Source organism: Typopeltis vanoorti, chromosome 7, assembly GCF_054136105.1.
Source record: "Typopeltis vanoorti isolate ZY-2024b chromosome 7, IOZ_Tvanoo_1.0, whole genome shotgun sequence".
NCBI lineage: Eukaryota > Metazoa > Arthropoda > Arachnida > Uropygi > Thelyphonidae > Typopeltis > Typopeltis vanoorti.
The window spans coordinates 59,431,645-59,449,850 of record NC_143555.1 but is presented as its reverse complement, the minus strand read 5'-3'; the positions used below and the strand labels follow the sequence as shown (position 1 = coordinate 59,449,850).

Below are 18,206 nucleotides of genomic sequence, written 5' to 3'. Positions count from 1 at the left end.
AACATGATCTCCCCTTAGCAAATCCATGCTGTCCATCAAAGATAATACCATTGTTATCAACCCAACTCTGGATCCTAGTTCTCACAAGCTACTCCAACAACTTAACCACAACACCTGACACACACATAGGCCTATAGTTTGATGTTTGAGTTCGATCACCTCCTTTATGAAGTGGCACAATCTTGCCCTCCTTCCACTCCTTAGGAACTTGACCGAGTGCAAGACTCATATTAAAAAAATATGTCAAGGCAGATGTCAACTCACTGGCACATTCTTTCAGAATACGTGGTGATATATTATGAAGTCCCACAACCTTATTAACATCTAGTTTACTCAACTCCCCATACACCTCTTGCTCACCTATAGTCAGTCTCTCCTCCTCATTATCAACTGCTCTCAATCCCTCCATGAAGCCACATTCACAAGATTGAAAGATCTTCATGAACTGCTTATTAAGTATCTCCACCACACATTCTGCATCAGCTGTCTTTATACCATTTTCTCCTAATCAATGTCATCCTTCCATAATTATTCTTTCTTTTGCTGGCTACATATCAAAAGAACTCCCTAGGATTCTTTTTGGCTTCACTAGCCAACTGCTGTTCATACTTCTCTTTACCTACCCTCACCAACCAAGTCACCCTCCTTGCTTGGTCTTTGTAGACCGCATGGAATTGGTTATTTCCACTTCTCTTATGCTGCCTCCACAATGCCCTTTTTCTCTGTATTGCATGCTTAATCTCTTTATTCATCCATCTCACACCTACCTTATTTAACCTTCTCACCCTTGGAATACATTTAGACATTGCATCTACTAGATAGTTTTTGAAAACCCCCAAGCTGCATTGCTTTCTTTTCCAGCTAACTCCTCATTCCACGCTACACCCACAAGCTGAGGAGATCAAAAGTTAGGCATTCTGAATTACCCATTCTCTAGTAAGTCATATCAGATCTCAGAAATGTGGCAAAAGAAATTGTGAAGTGTTTAATTTGGATGTTGAAGGTGGATAGTATGGGATTGCTGGCAGGGCGGCCTTCTGTATAAAGGGGCCAGGTGCAAGAAACCTTTTGGGGCATTAAAATATTTTTCAAAGGTAAAAATTAAAGGATTCGAAATAAACATATTGTAAAACCTCTTATCTGCAAATGATTTTGGCACAGGAAAACAAAAAAACAAAAAAAAAAACATTTGGAATATAACAGGTTAACATTACGTTTACTGCACACAAAACAAAAGTATTAAATAATTAAAATAAATAAATATTAACACAAACAAAAGTAACCTAATCACCAACTAGCACACAAAAATGATTTACAATTAATTATTGTTTAAAGTAATAAAAAAAAAATTAAATTAAGCACATAAAAAATAAATAGGTTTACTATTTAGGGGCCTAGTTTTACTAACACATGTATTGCTTAATATGTATTTATTTAAATATGCGATTTTGTTTTTGCTATGTCATTAATCATTTCCGAAAAATTACAATTTTTGGCGATTTCCTTTTCAATGCTTAATATAGCACGTACATTGAAGCGTTCTTCACACATATTCGACCGAAGATAATTCTTTATCAATTTTAATTTGCTAAAAGAACGCTCTGCATTTGCTATAGTAACTGGTAACGTAAAGAAAATTTTCAGTACAGTTAGCACATTTGGAAATGGTTCATTATAACTGTTATTTAATATATATTGCAATATGTCTTGCACTTTATTTACATTTTTTTGGTCCAAGATCAATTCTCGTAACAAATCAATTGCCTGGATTAAGTCTTCATTTACATCTTTACTATAATATTTTACAAAATCCCTTGAGTGGTTTTCTAGTTCATTTTTTTCTAATGTTTTTATATCAGTGATTAATTTAAAATAAGAAATAACATTGGGTATATTTTTAAATCTCTCATCTATTTGTACAATAATGGTATCAATCACAACATTGAAAATGTGACATCTAAATTCCTCTACCGGGTTTAGTAAAACTTCATCTTCTGCTAGTTCAGAAAATAATCTTTTTCAAATTATTTTTTCAGAGAAGTCTTTGGAAATATTCAAGTTTCATGCTATCAATTTTGCGTCATCTAAAAATGTGTTAAATTTTGATCTTAAATTTTGGATTTCATTTTTCATTTTATTCACTAAATTAAAAGCAGAGTGAAGAACAATTGTTTTTGCTTGAAACGGTTTGTTGATACTATTAATTTTTGACAATATTGTAAACCACACCGATAAGCTTAAATTAAATGGCTCTAGACTAACCATATATAAAGAACATAATAAATATTTTTTCAACAGTTTCGATAACGAGCCAAATGATATAAATGTGTAACAGATTAGAAAAAAAACTAATGATGAATCAGGCATTTTAGCATTTTAGGGTAAATACGAAATCATGTTTGTTAATTTTTACACACTGCATAAACGCATCAAAAGGGTTAAGCAAAAATCCTAATATAATAAAGAAACAAGATATATTATTATTGCCGGGGGCACTAAAATCCTGTCGATGAAATCCCTTTAGTTATAAGCAAAATTAGAAGAAGAAAAAAATAAAAATAATAATAAAAAATACGTTTCCGCAAATATGTACCGACTGTGTCTACTCGATCGTGGGACCCAGGTGCATTTCACCCACTGCACCCCCAAGATGGCCGGCCCTGATTGCCGGCCAGGCTGGCCAAGTAGTTAGCATCTGCTCTCCAACCAAAAGGCTGCAGGTTTGAATCCCGCCGTGTGCATGGATGTTTGTGAGTGTCTGTGGAAATCCTAGTGGTGATGGTCGGCGGTAGATGGCATTGGTGTAGTTGTGGTCAGTTGGTGGATTGAGTAGTGGAGAGTTGTATAGTGCGTGCCTTCCCTCGATGAGTCCTCGGACTCCCTGGAGGTGTCAAATAATAATAATAATAATATAGCTGCAATTTGGGTTTCTGTAGAGGAGGAGGTCTTATCTGGATGACTGTAAGTGATGCTGAATATCATTCGTGTTTTGTATTTATGCTATGAATGTTGGTAAAGTAATGTGAGAGGTTTTTTTTTTTTTAATTGGTTTTGTGGCAGATTTGTTTTAGTGGTGCAGCTGTCAATGTTTGTGTGATTCATTATTGCCTCATTTATGGTTAGATAGAAAGAAAGCAGGGACATGCAGTTAAAGGAGGTCAACTCTTTTCTACATGACACTGTACTGAAAGTAACATGGCCTCAGGAGTATCTTCCAAATATCACTACTTTAGCTCCATCTTTAGCAGAATCTAGCAGAGTATGTGATAATAGGATTATGTGCCAGTTGATTGGAAGATTCCTGACTTGTTATGACAGGTTTTTGCCCATGTACTATCTGGTGGCTAGCTTCCAGTACCATGATTTTGACTGATATACCTTCAAAATGGAGGATGTTTTGAGTATCTAAGTATGTTTGGTATGCCTTGCATGGAGAAGATAACCAGGACCCCTGCTGTGGAAGCCAAGCATGGACTTCACCACTAGAAGCCTCTGATAAGCCAGCTCGTGGTACTTCATCAGTTGATAAAAATCACCTACCACTAGTGGATCTAGTTGGTATTCCCTCTAACTGTGATATCCGTTTGCAGTGGGAATACTTGCTGGTTCACTTGAGCTCCATTTGCTAAACAGGCCTCACATGGATGTGCAGGTTGACGTGACAGTGAGAGACTGTATATTGTGCATTGCTTTTCTGTTAGGTTTGGATGTTCACACAAAGTTCAGTGCCTCCTGCTGCTTCTCGTTAATTATTTCTAATGTAAAAGCATGACACCCATTATTATTGCCTGCATTTATTTAAAATATTATAGCATCTCAGAATTAATTTTAACAACATTAATAATAATAATAATGATAATGATAATAAGCATGAATATGTAGCTGGTGATATGAATAAGAGGATGGCTGATGGACTGATGACATCAAAAAGTAATATGTTTGCTAGCCTGGTTGGCCGAATGATTAGCATACCTATTCTCCATCCAACAGACTGCGGGTTCAAATCCTGCTCCGAGCATGTTTGTGATTGTTTTTAGGTGTAAGATGAATTTCATCACCCAGTGTGACCACCATCCCTCTTATTGGAGGCTTGAAGTTGCTTGAAAAAGTTCCATGTTTAGTATCTAGAGCAGGGTTTATGGACTATGTAAAAAATAAATAAATAAATACAAAAATATATATATAATTCATAAAAATAGCAAAAAAAAAAAAAAAAATCCTTAGCCCACCAACAATACAAAATGTACTATAGGTTAGTGTGGTGTGGCTATTAAATAATGAAACTGGTTACAAAAATGTGGTTTATTATTACAATTGTACAACTTAATTGTTATTCCCTTCAATATACTCCCCTCCTCTATCTATACACCATTGCATACGAATTTTCCATTGTTGGAAGCAGTGCTGCAAGTCATCAGGTGTTATCTGCTTCAGTAGTGCTGTCATTTTCTCCTTTACCTCATCCACTGACTGAAAGTGGGTGTCCTTCAATGTGGATTTCAACTTTGGAAAAAGGTAAAAGTCGCATGGAACTAAGTCCGTGTATAAGGTGGATGGTCCAACACTGGGATCTTCTTATAATCCGGATGCTGCTTTACAGACAGTGCACTGTGGGCTAGAGCGTTGTCCTGATGAAGAATCCAAGCATTGTTCTTCCATAGATCAGGTCTCTTCTTCCTCACTCATTCTCTCAGCTTGGCCAGAACCTCAAGGTAATAATGTTGGTTAACTGTCTGACCCTCTGATCTTCTGGTTAGACATTATTCCGACAAAGCAATTTCATACGTGTTTCTTTTATAACCGCCCACAGACTAACTACGAGAGACAGTGAACAATGCTTATCTCAACTGCTTCTAGAATCTTGAAGGTCATTCACGGCATAAGCTCATCCCACTGCTACGAGTACACAATTCACAGGCACCTTGTCTCGTTATTTAATAGCCACACCTCGTATAATCTTTTGTGGATAAAAACAGCATAAAAAAATAAAATAAAAGATGATGGGGAAGAATCAAGAAGTCAGTTGACATGCCACAGGACTTTGTATTAGGACTGCTGCTAATTTTTAATCATATTGGGATTTATTTGTCAGTAAATGTTCAGTTGTTTGCTGATGAATGCCAAATTCTGAAGGGCAATAATAAAAGTAATTGTAGTGTTCCAGAAAGACTTTTTTTTTTTTTTTTCCCTGGATGTGAAGGTAAGATTAAGAATGTTAGTGAAGCTATCAGAATGCAAAGATAACAAGCGAAAATAAGAGTTCATTGTTTTGGAAAAGAGTTATGGAAGAAGCAAAAAATATAAAAGAGGGGAGAGAGAGAGTACTGATTGTGAATTTGTTACCTTGTTATAATGAACTGAGAAAAAGAGCCATGTGCAGGAGGAATAGTGTGGAATTTGTGTAATGGATTGCATTTGAATGGTTTTAAAGTTAGAATTCTGGAGAAAGTGTTCTATGAGGATTGGAAATGCAGGAAAATTATAGACTATACCTTCCTCCGTCCCAGATAAATAAGCAAGATTGGGAATGATCAAAGATTATTGAATGTAGTTTCTTGATCTTGAATTGGAATGGAATGCTCATTACAAGATGTAAAGGTAATTTAGCAACCACAGGGATATTACATTTCATGTATATGAATGCCAGATGCATCATAATTAAGTGGGACAAGTTTTTGGTATTAGTTAGTTCGACTTGGCCAAAAATTTTCAGCATCAGGAAGCCTTGATTAATAGTAGTGTGTTGTTATTAGTTGATAGTTATAGAAATAATGTAAGGGATATTGATGATAGCAGAAGAATTTCAGCCACTTTGTTGAACAAGAGTGTATAGTTCAGAGGGACAGTGCATTTTCAAGTTCAGTGTGAGTAGAGGATGACAGAACAAAATATATAAGTTGTTGCCATAAACCATATAATTATATGGTTTATGGCATAAGTATGGAGACATAGATTGGAAAGATAAATAGATGCAATAGGATGGAAGAAGAATTTATGTAGATGTAGCTATTAATAGATAATTACCTGGAACAGCAATTTGATGGCACACTGGATTTGAGAGTACGGAATGTAGTGATAGCATCAGTAAGAAGTGAAGCAAAAGACCAGGAGAGAGGAACTGGTGAGACTGATTGATTTAAATGAGAATTGTGGTGCTTTGAGTGATAATGATAAAACGAGAATGCAAGATGGACAGAGAAACAAGGGGAGTCAGTGTGGACAGGGAGACCCGGTATAAGAAGAGTGGATGTCGGAAGTAGTAGTGAATGTGTGTATGATGATGATGATAACGATGATGGTCAGTATGGGAATGGGATGGCCTAGGATGTATGGGCAGTAGTTGAGTCTGATTTTGAAAAGCTGAGTCTGAAGAGATGAATAGGATAAGAGATGATAAAAGCAATTGGGAATGGTAAGGTGTGAGGAAATCACAACCTACAAGTGGCATGGATAGGACTGCTTATAGACTTAAAAATGAATTGCTGTGTTTATTTACAAATGCCAGGAGCATCAGAAATAAGGAAAATGAAATAGTTTTGTTGATTGACTTTATTTGTCCCAAAATTGTTGAAATAAGTGAAAAACATTGTTGGATAAGGATGATATTCTGATAGAAATGGAAAGGTGGGATGTTTATTGCGAGGATAGAAAGGATAAGAAGTGAGGAAATGATATCAGACAAATTATGTCCACACAAAGTGGAGATGCAAAATGTAAATAGTGCAGTTGAGGTTGATAGGAAGAAATATTTAATCAGAGGGTGCTATAGGCCAGGGAATATGGAGGGTGGTGATGAAGAAATGTATAAGCAACTTGTATTATTGAACACAGAAAGGGTGATTATTATAGGTGATTTTAATTATCGAAATACAGATTTGAATGAAGAGATAGCATTTGGGAATAAGGAAAACCAATATCTCAGGCAGTATGTAAAGGAGAGCACACAAGATTCAAAAGTTTTAGATCTGATCATTTCATCAGGGGATCTGATTGTGAGTGGGGTTTTGCACATCCCTCCAGTTGGTGAGAGTGATCATGAAGTGTTCACATGGGTTGCAACTAGCCATATGAAGATTTCTTTGAGGAAAGGATATATGTGGAATTACAAGGCTGGTGATTATGAAAAACTTAGGAGACTGCTTGGAGCTATAGCATGGAATGGGGTGTTAAGCAGACAGGAGATAAATGCTGCATGGGAACTGATCGAAAGATATTTAACAACACCATTGTGAGAATGTATTCCAAAGGTCAAAATATTGAATAAAGTAGGTGTCAAATTGATGAATAAAGGAATTAAGCATGAAATTTGAAAAAAGAGGAAACTGTAGAGACATCGCAAGATGAATAATGGTATAGCAGTCAATTGCATGAGTAGTATAAAGAGGGAAAATTAGCAAATCAGGCCAAGAAAAACCCTAAAGAGTTTTTCAGATATGTGGCAAATGAAAGGAAGAATGATTATGGTATGTTGCTATTAATGGATGAAACTGGTAGAATGGTAACTGCTGTAGAAGACATTATTGAGATATTCAGTGAACAATTTATAAGTGTGTTTCAACCTCATCAGGGTGAAATCATGAGAAACTGAAGTGCAGAGGACATAGGAGAATAGCTTAATTGTGAGCAGGAGGTATATGGGGGAATAAATAAGCTTGATGTCAATATGGCTTTGATGACATATCACAAGGGAATGTTCCAGGTTTTGTGTGGAGTGATTGAAGTCTTACTTAAGTAAAGATTAGTTTCAGTTATTTGGTCAGAGCAAGTTTTAGGCCAGGAGAGTGGATATAGTAATCAGATCATGGTGAACAGGCATACAATTCACATAGATGATTTCATCTTGCTTGGTGCTGTTGTAGTCCAGAAGATTGATGCCAATTTTGGCTGGTTGAAGGTTGATCTTTAGAAAAGGAAATATGGATAAAGTTATGGCTTCAATTATCAAGAGGAAAGCTGATATATGCATTATAGTTGGAAGATGGGCTGGTTAAAAAAAGGTCCAGGGTAACAAATTATCTAGTATTCTGGTTGATGTAAAATTTGTGTTCAACTATTAATGAAAACAAATACTTCAACACTTCTCTCAGCATGAAATGTGAAGTTAATTTAGAAAAGTCTGTTTGAATTATGAACATTGAAGTCTTTGAGGAATATTATCTACCTTCTGAGATAGAGATTAGAGTAGTTAACAGAATTAGGAGAGCAGTAAAGGCAACAAATGAATGCATCAAAGTGTGGGAAAGGAATTGTCATCCTGAGTAGGTTATGAAGAGAGGATTCAGAGTTTAGCACTGGCATGGGATTCAGATCTGACAAATTAGTTGTTTAGAAATCAGCTGTTCTTATATTAAGTTAAATAGCATCTATAAATTAATCTTATGAAAATGCACAGATGCATTTTTTTTATCAGGTGAAAGCAGCAGATGGTGGGCAGCCACCACGTTTCACAACAACAAGGGTTGCTCTAGAAGTGCAGTCATCTCCTAAATCTTCCCGTAGGGCTCCAGTTATTAAGGATATGGATTCTCATATTGTTGTCACAGAAAGTGACAGTGTTGGCCAATTAGTGGCCTTAGTAAAAGCTGAAGATCAAGATGGTGATCAGTTGTGGTATTCTATAGTTGGTAAGTAAAGAACAGTTATTTTTTCTCCCATTTATTCAGCAATTTTTTTTTCTAGATGTGAAGTTTCTATAGTGATCCATTTAGTCCCTAGATACTGCTATTACATTTATGAGATATCAAGATTTTTAGTTTTCACCATAAGGAAGTTGCCTGCAAATATCCATATATTAAAAACAAATATTTTCAAAATTTGAACATGAAAACTATGCAGTATTCATTTTTATATATTTATCGCAAAAAAAATTAACAAAATAATAGAATATCATATGTCAGTGGTGTTTAATCTTTTTTACTATGCGAGCTACTTTTCTAGGAAAGAGTTATTCAGCGATCTACTCTCTTATATATAAGTTATTCTGTGATCTACTCTCTTATATATAAGTTATTCGGCGATCTACACTCTTATATAGATCACGTTCCCCCAACTTGATATCTGATTATGCACAAATAAACAACTAAAAATAAACAACTAAAAAAAATACACAACTAAAAACTTTATTTGTGTATTTAAAAATTTATTTATCACTTTTAATTATTTTAATACAACAAAAAAAAAAATATATATATATATATATATATTGGAATAAAATATTTATTTCTCTATTTTGGAAAACTAAAGTTAGAAAAAACAACAGATTGATTACAAACTCGCAAGTTACAGGAAATGCTGGTTGATTTAAAAAAAAAAAAAAAAAAAAAAAAAGTTAATGTGAAATTTGGCATTGTTTGGACCTCGCAATATTTTCATAGTCAAGTTGATATGAAGAAGTGGCCAATTGCAGACAATCATCCAAATGATCATTTTTAATTTGGTTTCTTAATTGATTTTTTATGACGGTCATATTTGAAAAAGCAGATTCTGACAAGTATGTTGATCCGAAACACGACAGAATTTTTCATGCAATATCAGTTAATATTGGGAATTTTTCATGTGCATACTTCCAAATGACTTCACTGTGTATTGATTTTAAATGTAAACTATTCTGAATGTTTATAATCTCAAGTTCTACTTCAGCTTGGTTTATATCAAACAGCCCACTAATTTTATTTGAAATTTCTGTGATGCTCAAGTTTTCTTGAAATGGATTATTGATAAAAGATACAATCATTTCAGTTTTATTAAAATCTTTAAATCTTGAATTTATTTCTTCCTCAACTAATTCTATTTCATGAATAAATTCTTTTAAACGAAGCATTTCTTGATTTTGTTCAAAAAATTTTAATAAATATGGGAGATGTCTAAATTCGCAGTTTCATTTATTCATTTATATTTTTCTTTAATAAAAGTAAGTATTGTTGGAAAGTTTTTATTGAACTTAATATGTCAATTAAATTTTTATCTCTACCTTGTAACTCTAAATTTAAATTGTTTAATTTCGTACAGAAATCTACTAAAAATGATAAGTGTAACAACCATCTTTTATCACTCAATTGTGGATAAATATCTCCTTTTTCATCAAGAAAATGTTTTATATCATTAATTAATACAAGAAATATTTCTAAAAATTGAATTGCTAATCTAAGGTGGCCAATACCACCTTAGATTAGCTCTGTTCACACATTCTTGAATGCTAACAATGTCGAGTTCCTTTCTAATGTCTTCATTTTAATATGTTTTTGCCATGTGTTCACTCCTCTAATTTTTCTCAGAAATCTCATATCCATGGTCTCTAGTCATTGTTTAAGTGCTTTATTTCTACCCAACTCTTGGATCCATAACTTAAAACTGGTTTGAACACTGTCTTGGATACAGCTAGTTTCGTGTTTTTTTGGCTAATTTTCTTTCTTATTCCATATAAATTTATTCAACTGGCTCTCCACCATACCAGCTTTGTTATTCTATTGTCTATTTCCAAATTAAATTTGCCACTTTATAGGATCTCCACTGAAAATAAAGCTGAAGTTTTCTATGATCCTGCCTATTTCCATAGTTTTGGTCTTTTTATTGCTGATTTTCATACCTAATTTTACAGTTGTTATTCAACTTTGTCTTCTATTCACTAGACTGCATTCCCTCACTTCCTGATAATCAACATTGTACAGCCCTGATATCATTTTTGTTATCCGTCTCTGCACAATCTCAAAGGTGACTTTATCTTCTTTAAATTCCGATGACCAGATCTGAGCACAGAAATCCAGATGTGGTCTGATCAGAGTTTTATACAAATGGAACTACCACACTTTTATCTCTTTTATTTATGGTCGATGTCCTCCTCAACATTGCAGCATTTCTCTGAGATGTCTTCACAACCTTTCCAATATGTCTTCAGAACTTTGATCAGGCCACATATGGATTAACATCTTGTGGCCACCATAGTGTTCTTATTTTTCTGTCATTGCAGACAATTTCACCATATACCTCCAAAGCTGAAACAATCAGCATTTTCTTCAGAGTTTCATCAGAGCCTCATCATAGGTGGTACACATTATTGCACACAATCTTCATCCAACCATGCCTTAAAATGATTCAGTGTGTCTACATTCACAACACACTCAGGCAATGCATTCGACTCACCAACTACTCTCCATGCAAAGAACCTTTTTCCTCACTCCTCTGCTCACATCCTCTTTATACAGTTTCCAGCGATGGCCTCTTGTTCTATCCCCCCCCCTCTCTCATTTTATTATTATTATTATTATTATTATTATTATTACCCCAAGACCTCATGTAGTCAAAGACTCATCTGGGAGATCTTTTTATCACACACACATTTTATGAAAAATCTCTTCCATGTCAACCTGATAACAACCTCTGACACTATCTTATATGTCTCAATCATATCCCACCCTCTTCTTCCTGTTCATGAGGCTTTGCAATTTACATTCTCTCAATCTGTCCTTGTACTTACATTTCAAAGACCACTGATCACCTTTGTAGATCTTCTCTGGACCATTTCCAACATATCCTCATCACAATGAAAACTCAGCAATTCCATCATTGCCATTATCTGATGGAATGTCTTCACAACTTGTGCAATATGGCCCCTGAATTTCAGGACCTTGTCCACCACCACCACTCCCAGATCTCTCATTTCCTCTGCCTCCTTTAAAGTTTCCCCACCAAGCATATACTTTTCATCCCATCGTTGCTTACCAAATTTCAAAACCTTAGACTTTGCAACATTGAACTGACATTTCCACTACCTGTTCATTCATGCAATCTATTCAAGTCCTCCTGCAAGGCCAAGGGAATCAGTCTCATCCGGTAAAGCGAATGATTAGAGGCCTTGGGGACGAAACGACCTCAACCTATTCTCAAACTTTAAATGGGTGAGAAGTCCGGCTTGCTTGACTCGAAGCCCAGACGAAAGGATGTGAGTGCCCAGTGGGCCACTTTTGGTAAGCAGAACTGGCGCTGTGGGATGAACCAAATTTTGTATCGTCTACAAACAGCTGCATAATTAACCTTGCCCTTTTCTCGAAATTTTCCCAAAATTTCTTGAAATTTATTTTCTATTAAAATTCATTATTCGTTATAATATTATTATTGGATTTTTATGAAATTTACTAAATTTTTACTGAAATTTACGAATTGCATTTTCCATTAATGCATTAATTCAAACAAAATATTTAGATAAGCTTTTATTTAATGAATACAACTGTTTATGATTTCCTCAAAGACCATTGTAAAAAACTGACTTTGAACAACAACAACGCCAACAACATGCCTTCATAGCTCTGTCATTATCGATTATGTCCTTTGAATAGGAACACCTGGGTTAATCTGTTATGTGAAATGCATGGAACCTCTAAAAGGATGGTATTTTAATTGAAGGCAAATTAGTCACTCTTGTATGGTTGTAGTAAATTATTCCTCCTGGATAATTATTCCTTCATGCCACAAAATAGATAAATCGACTAGAGAATATATATTTTGACAGATACAGTGGACTGTATAGATAGGATTGATGCAGCCAAGTTACTTAGCTCTGATAGTCCTTTGAACGTGACACATTAAGGAGAAGACAAATTTAATATAAATGCAACAGAAAGCTGACATTATATAAAAACTAGTGTACATTAAAGATTAGTTCTGTTCTACAGTCATTGCATTTTTTACTCTTCTATAGCCACCTTGATATTCATCCTTAGTTTTTTAAATTACTCCAAATTTCATTTGAAATTTGGAAGTCATGGGTAGAATGCAGAAATATACATCTGTTGGGGATATTTTACAAAAGGCAGAGATAAGAGATTTGGGAATGATGGCCAACAAGGACTTGAGATTTCAGATTTACATTACTAAAATTGTAAGGATATCATAGAAAATTTTAGCAGTGATGAAGAGGACACCGTTAGGAAGTAGAGGCTATGGTTCCATTTTTCTTGATTGGGATGCATACAGACTACTATGCATAGTGGTACATTAAAAGGAATATGACACATAAGGAAAGGCCCAGAGAAAAGCGAGTAAGGTATCAGGTCTGCAGAATGTTGCATATGAGGAAAGGTTAAAGGAACGACATTTGCAGAACCTAGTGGATAGGATGAGAAAGGATGATATGATTGAGACATTAGATTGGTAAAAGGCTGTTACTAGATCAGTGTAGAAAAGCTTTTTCATTGAATTAAAAGAGACAGGAGTAGAACAAAAGGCTATTGCTGGAATGAGGTAAGGACATAGTTCTGTGAGTGAGTTTTCTTGATGAGTCTTTGACCCTCGTGAGATCTAATAAATAACAAAAACAACAGCTAAATTTTTCTACCAGTGCTCTAGAGCCTTACATCAATCAGCTGTTCATTAAGGTGGAACTAAAAAGAGTTCTTCGATTCTGTCACACCACTACAAAAGGTCCTGATGACATCCATTATGAGATGATAAAACATCTTCCATCATCTTCCATTCTCTGGATCTCTTTCTCTTATACAACAGAATACTAACAGAGGATGAGTTTCTGGTTTCTAGGCATAAGCCAATAGTCATTGCCATCCCTAAACCTGGAAAGGATCTCAGCACAAGCAAACAATTATCAAACTATTGGTCTGAGACCAACTGTCTATATAAGTCTTGCAAAAATGATAAATGCAAGGATTTTATGGTACTTAGAAAGAACAGACCTCTTTCTGCCACACAATATGGCTTTTGTAGACACTGATCAACATTGAACCATTTGTTCCATTTAGAAATGTATACAAGATGCATTTTTGAAATGAAACAATCTTCTTTGACATGGGAAAAAAGTTTATGACATATCCTGGAGATATAGCATATTAAAAGATTTCTTTAATTTTGGTATCAGGAGACTCCTTCCTGTTTTTATTAAAAACTTGAATAAAATGCTTAATGTTTAAAAACGGCCTAGTCTTTCAAGTCCACATGGAAAGCATGTTATCTTGGCTATGTCATCAAGAAAAGGGTGTTTCTCAAGGCTCTGTCTTAAGAGTGCAGATGTTTGCTATCAAAGTTAATTCATCCACTGAGCTTGCTTCATCCCACAGTAAGCAGTGCTGATGACCCCCAGAGTTTATTGTCACATCTGCAATATTAGTGTATGTGAAAGACAATTTCAACAAGCAATCAATTGTATCTCTTCATGGGCTCTTAATAATCGGTTCAGGTTTTCAGCAGAAAAAAAAAATTGTCTTTACGTCATCGACATATCTTAGCCAAATTTTTGGTTTGGGTTCAAAAGTGAATATTTTTTCCTCAAGGTGTTCTAGAAACAAATTTGCTAGGTTTGGTGATAAAGGAGATCCCATTGCTGTTCCTTCCTCTTGCTTGTAAATTTGACCTTTCCAGGTGAAGTAACCTGATGCAATAACAAACTTGAACAATTCAACTATATCAGACGGAAATTTTTGAGTTAGTAATTCTATTGTTTCTTTATGGGGAATGTTAGTGAAGAGGGAGACAATGTCGAAGCTGATTAACAAGTCAGTTTTTGATAGTTGAATGTCTTTAATTTTTGTGTGAAACTCAGTAGAATTTTTGATTGAAGAGACAGAGTGGCCTATGTGAGGGCGGAGAAGGTTAGATAAGAATCTTGATATAACTTGTAAACAAGGTGTTTCTAGAACACCTTGAGGAAAAAATATTCACTTTTGAACGCAAACCAAAAATTTGGCTAAGATATGTCGATGACGTATTTGCACTATGGAATCATCCCGAACCTGAATTACAACTGTTTCTAGATAAAATTAACCTTCTTCATCATCGCATCAACTTTACGTTAGAAAAAGAATCTCCACAGGGTATCTCTTTTTTGGATTTACACATCAAAAGAAACGAAGACGGTTCCATCGCCACTTCCGTCTTTCGCAAGCCTACATTCTCAGGTCGCTACATTCACAATTCTTCTGCTCATCATCCATCTCAGAAATCTGGCATTATTAAATCACTAGTTTCCAGAGCACACAAATTCTGCTCCTCTGAAGAATCTTTAAACCAGGAATTAGAAGTTATCAAAAATACAGCCATCCTAAATGGATATAATCCCAAAACAACTCAAAAAATCATCAGTCACTTCTGCATACATCAAACCAGACAGGAAGAAGTGCATAGGATTCCCATACCTTATGTTAAAGGCATCTCAGAACGTCTTTATAAAATTTTGAAGAAATACAATTTTGCCACTACTTACAAACCTATCAACCAAATTTACAACTTATTACCTTCTCCTAAGGACAGATTCTCACCCTTGATGTTACCTGGTGTTTATGAGATTCCATGCTCATGCAAATTATCTTACTTTGGACAGACAGGTAGGTCTGTTCAGAAACGCATCTCGGAACATCAAGACCACATTCGTCTTCTTAAACCGCAGAAATCTGGCCTCTCTCAACACGGAATTGAAAATCCAAACCATAGGATCCATTGGGAAAAGGCTAAACTTTACATAGATCTTTATTTAAACATGAGCGTTTATACAAAGAAAGTTCTGAAGCCTTACTACACAGACCAAACCTAAACCGCAACGACGTTCTTACTATTCCTAAAGTATGGGAAATTATCATACAAAGCTGTGTTAAATAATTAACGTTTTTTTTTTTTTTTTTTTTTTTTTTTTGTACTATTTTAGCACATTATGCACGTTTTTATGAGATTCTATTGTAATCATGTGCTCTAACTGTATGTTATTCCTAATTTTTGTTTAAATACTGTACTGATGATGTCCTAAGATACTTAGGATGAAATATTTACAATTAAATAATTTTCACTGTGGTTTATACGTGTGTTTCTTCTAATTATGAACGCACCACAGGTTTCGTTATTTAAAAAAGAGGGAAACTATAGTTATTAAGGGGGGAGGGGGAAGTAGATATGCAGACAGTTGAGTGTGTGAATGTGCGCAATATGCCCAAGTGAGTAGGAAACACCACGAATCAGAATGGGATAGTTAGAATAAGGCATCAAAATAGGGATGGGACAAATCGGCTTCTTGTTATTGGCATTAGTGAAACATGGCTGACAGAAGATGACACAGATAGTGGGATTGAATGTGAGGGGGTATGGTGTGTTCAGGAGTGACAGGGAGAATAAAATGGGGGAGGAGTGTTATTCATGATAGCTGATGAGCTACAGCCAAGGAGAATAGAAGTTGAATTGCAGGATTGAGAAAAGAGCACATTTGAGGCCATTTGGTGTGAGATTGTGGCTAGCAGAACAAAATATACAGTTGGGTGCTATTATAGACCAGGTGATGGAATAGATAGTGGAGATAGTATGCATAAGCAAATAGAATAAATGAGTGGAAGTAGGGTAATTATTATGGGAGATTTCAACTATGGTAACGTTGATCGGAAGGAGGAGAGGACACAAGAGAGGAAGGAATTGGATTTTATGCGGTTATTAAGGGATAACTAACTGCAACAGCATGTAATGGAAAATACTAGGGTTCAGAGAGTGCTTGACCTAGTAAGTACATCTGAGGATTTGGCTGTAACAAATATGACCACATTGCCACCAATTGGTGAGAGTGATCATAGGGTCTTGACCTGGGAGGTGGCTAAAGGTGTGGAATTTTCAATTAAGACAGGGTACATGTGGAATTATCGGGCTGGAAAGTATGACAAGCTTAGGAGTTTGATTGGTTCAGTGCCATGGCATGTACAACTGCAAGGGCTAGAAGTTGATAGTGCATTGGAGGCGGTTAAAAAGTGTTTGCATGAAGCAATGGCTGACTGTTACCTAGAGTCAGAATAATAAATCAAGTTGGGGGTTAAATGGATGAATAACACCATTAAGCTTGAGCTACAAAAAAAGAAACAACTATGGAGGGAATTTAAGGAGAAAGGTGACCGGCAGGCACATGAACGGTATAAGGAGCAGGCCAGAAGGGTAACGAGTGTGGTAAGAAAAGCAAAAAAGGATTATGAAAGAACATTGGCCATGCAGGTTAAAGAGAATCCCAAACAGTTTTTTGATATATTGCAAGTAAAAGAAAAAATGTATATGGCAAAATGATTTTAAAGAATGCCGATGATAGGGAGGTAAACGAATCAGTTGATATAGTTGAATTACTGTGTGATTACTGAAGGGTTTCTATAAGATTAATCCAGATATTTTTTTTTGGGGGGGGGAGGTATTTTTGGGTAGGACTAGGGGCCAATACATGGAAGCTGGGCAAGAACGTGGTTAGCAGGGGTGTTAGAGCTAGGTTTTTTACTTGGAGAGTGGTGAATGAGTGGAATAAACTGCCAGAGTCTGTTTTGGGTGCTATGACCATGAATGAGTTCAAGGCGAGGTATGATAGATACTGTGTGAATGTTGAATAGTTGTTCTTGACATGATGTTAGGGCCTCCCTCGATGAGTCTGTCCACTCCTTGGAGTTGCCAAAAATAATAATAATAATAGTGAGAGTCATTTTCCACATTCCTATTTAATTCACTGTATGCTAATGACCCACATACTTGTGAAAATGCAGCATATGCCTCTCCATTTATCATCAAAAACTTGTTCTATGACGAGACTTCAGTAAAGGTCGAAACTAGTCTGGGTATTGATCCTTGTGAAGTCATTAGCTTCTATATGAGTTGTCCCCAGTCCTGATTATATTTCTGGTGCAAACTTTGTTTGCTTACACCTGCATAAAGGATTAATCCAAATATATAATTTCTTGGTATCTTTAATTTATATTACAACCAAGTGGGAAAACTTCCAACAACTGTCTCTAATCCAAAGTATTTTATTAATAAGGTGTGACACCTTTTGGCAACTCATATATGAAAATATGGCTTCGGCATTACTTCAAGTTTATCACCTCCGGGTCTGACTCCCATTGACGAGACCCCAATAAAGGTTGAAATTGGTCTGAGTAGTGACCCTTCCCATATTGCATAGCATTATACATATCCATAATGATATGTGCTTTGCATTATGGGATACTAAGGCAAGTGAATACTAAGTAAATACTAAGGTGTATAGAAGTCATTAGCTTCTATGTATGAGTTGCCCTATTTCGGATGCAAACTTTGTTTGCTTACACTCTGATAACGGATTAAGCCAAGTATATAATTTCTTGGTATCTTTAATTTACTTTTCACTTGCCAAACTAATTGCCTAAACATTTTCTACTCATTACCAATGTACTCACATGTGACTATTTCTGCAACTTTTCATGGAGACAACCCTTGTTTTTCTT

The 18,206-nt window shown here is 35.4% G+C and overlaps 1 protein-coding gene across 1 annotated transcript in view; it reads left to right on the top strand.

Annotated features, from left to right (window-relative positions):
- Window positions 1-18,206, top strand: part of LOC150104708 (fat-like cadherin-related tumor suppressor homolog) — a 281,975-nt gene that overhangs the window by 243,569 nt on the left and 20,200 nt on the right. Inside the window, exon 7 of the mRNA XM_090395612.1 lies at window positions 8,411-8,624. Coding sequence (XP_090251738.1) covers window positions 8,411-8,624 — 214 coding nt within the window. The remainder of the gene's footprint in view (window positions 1-8,410; window positions 8,625-18,206) is intronic.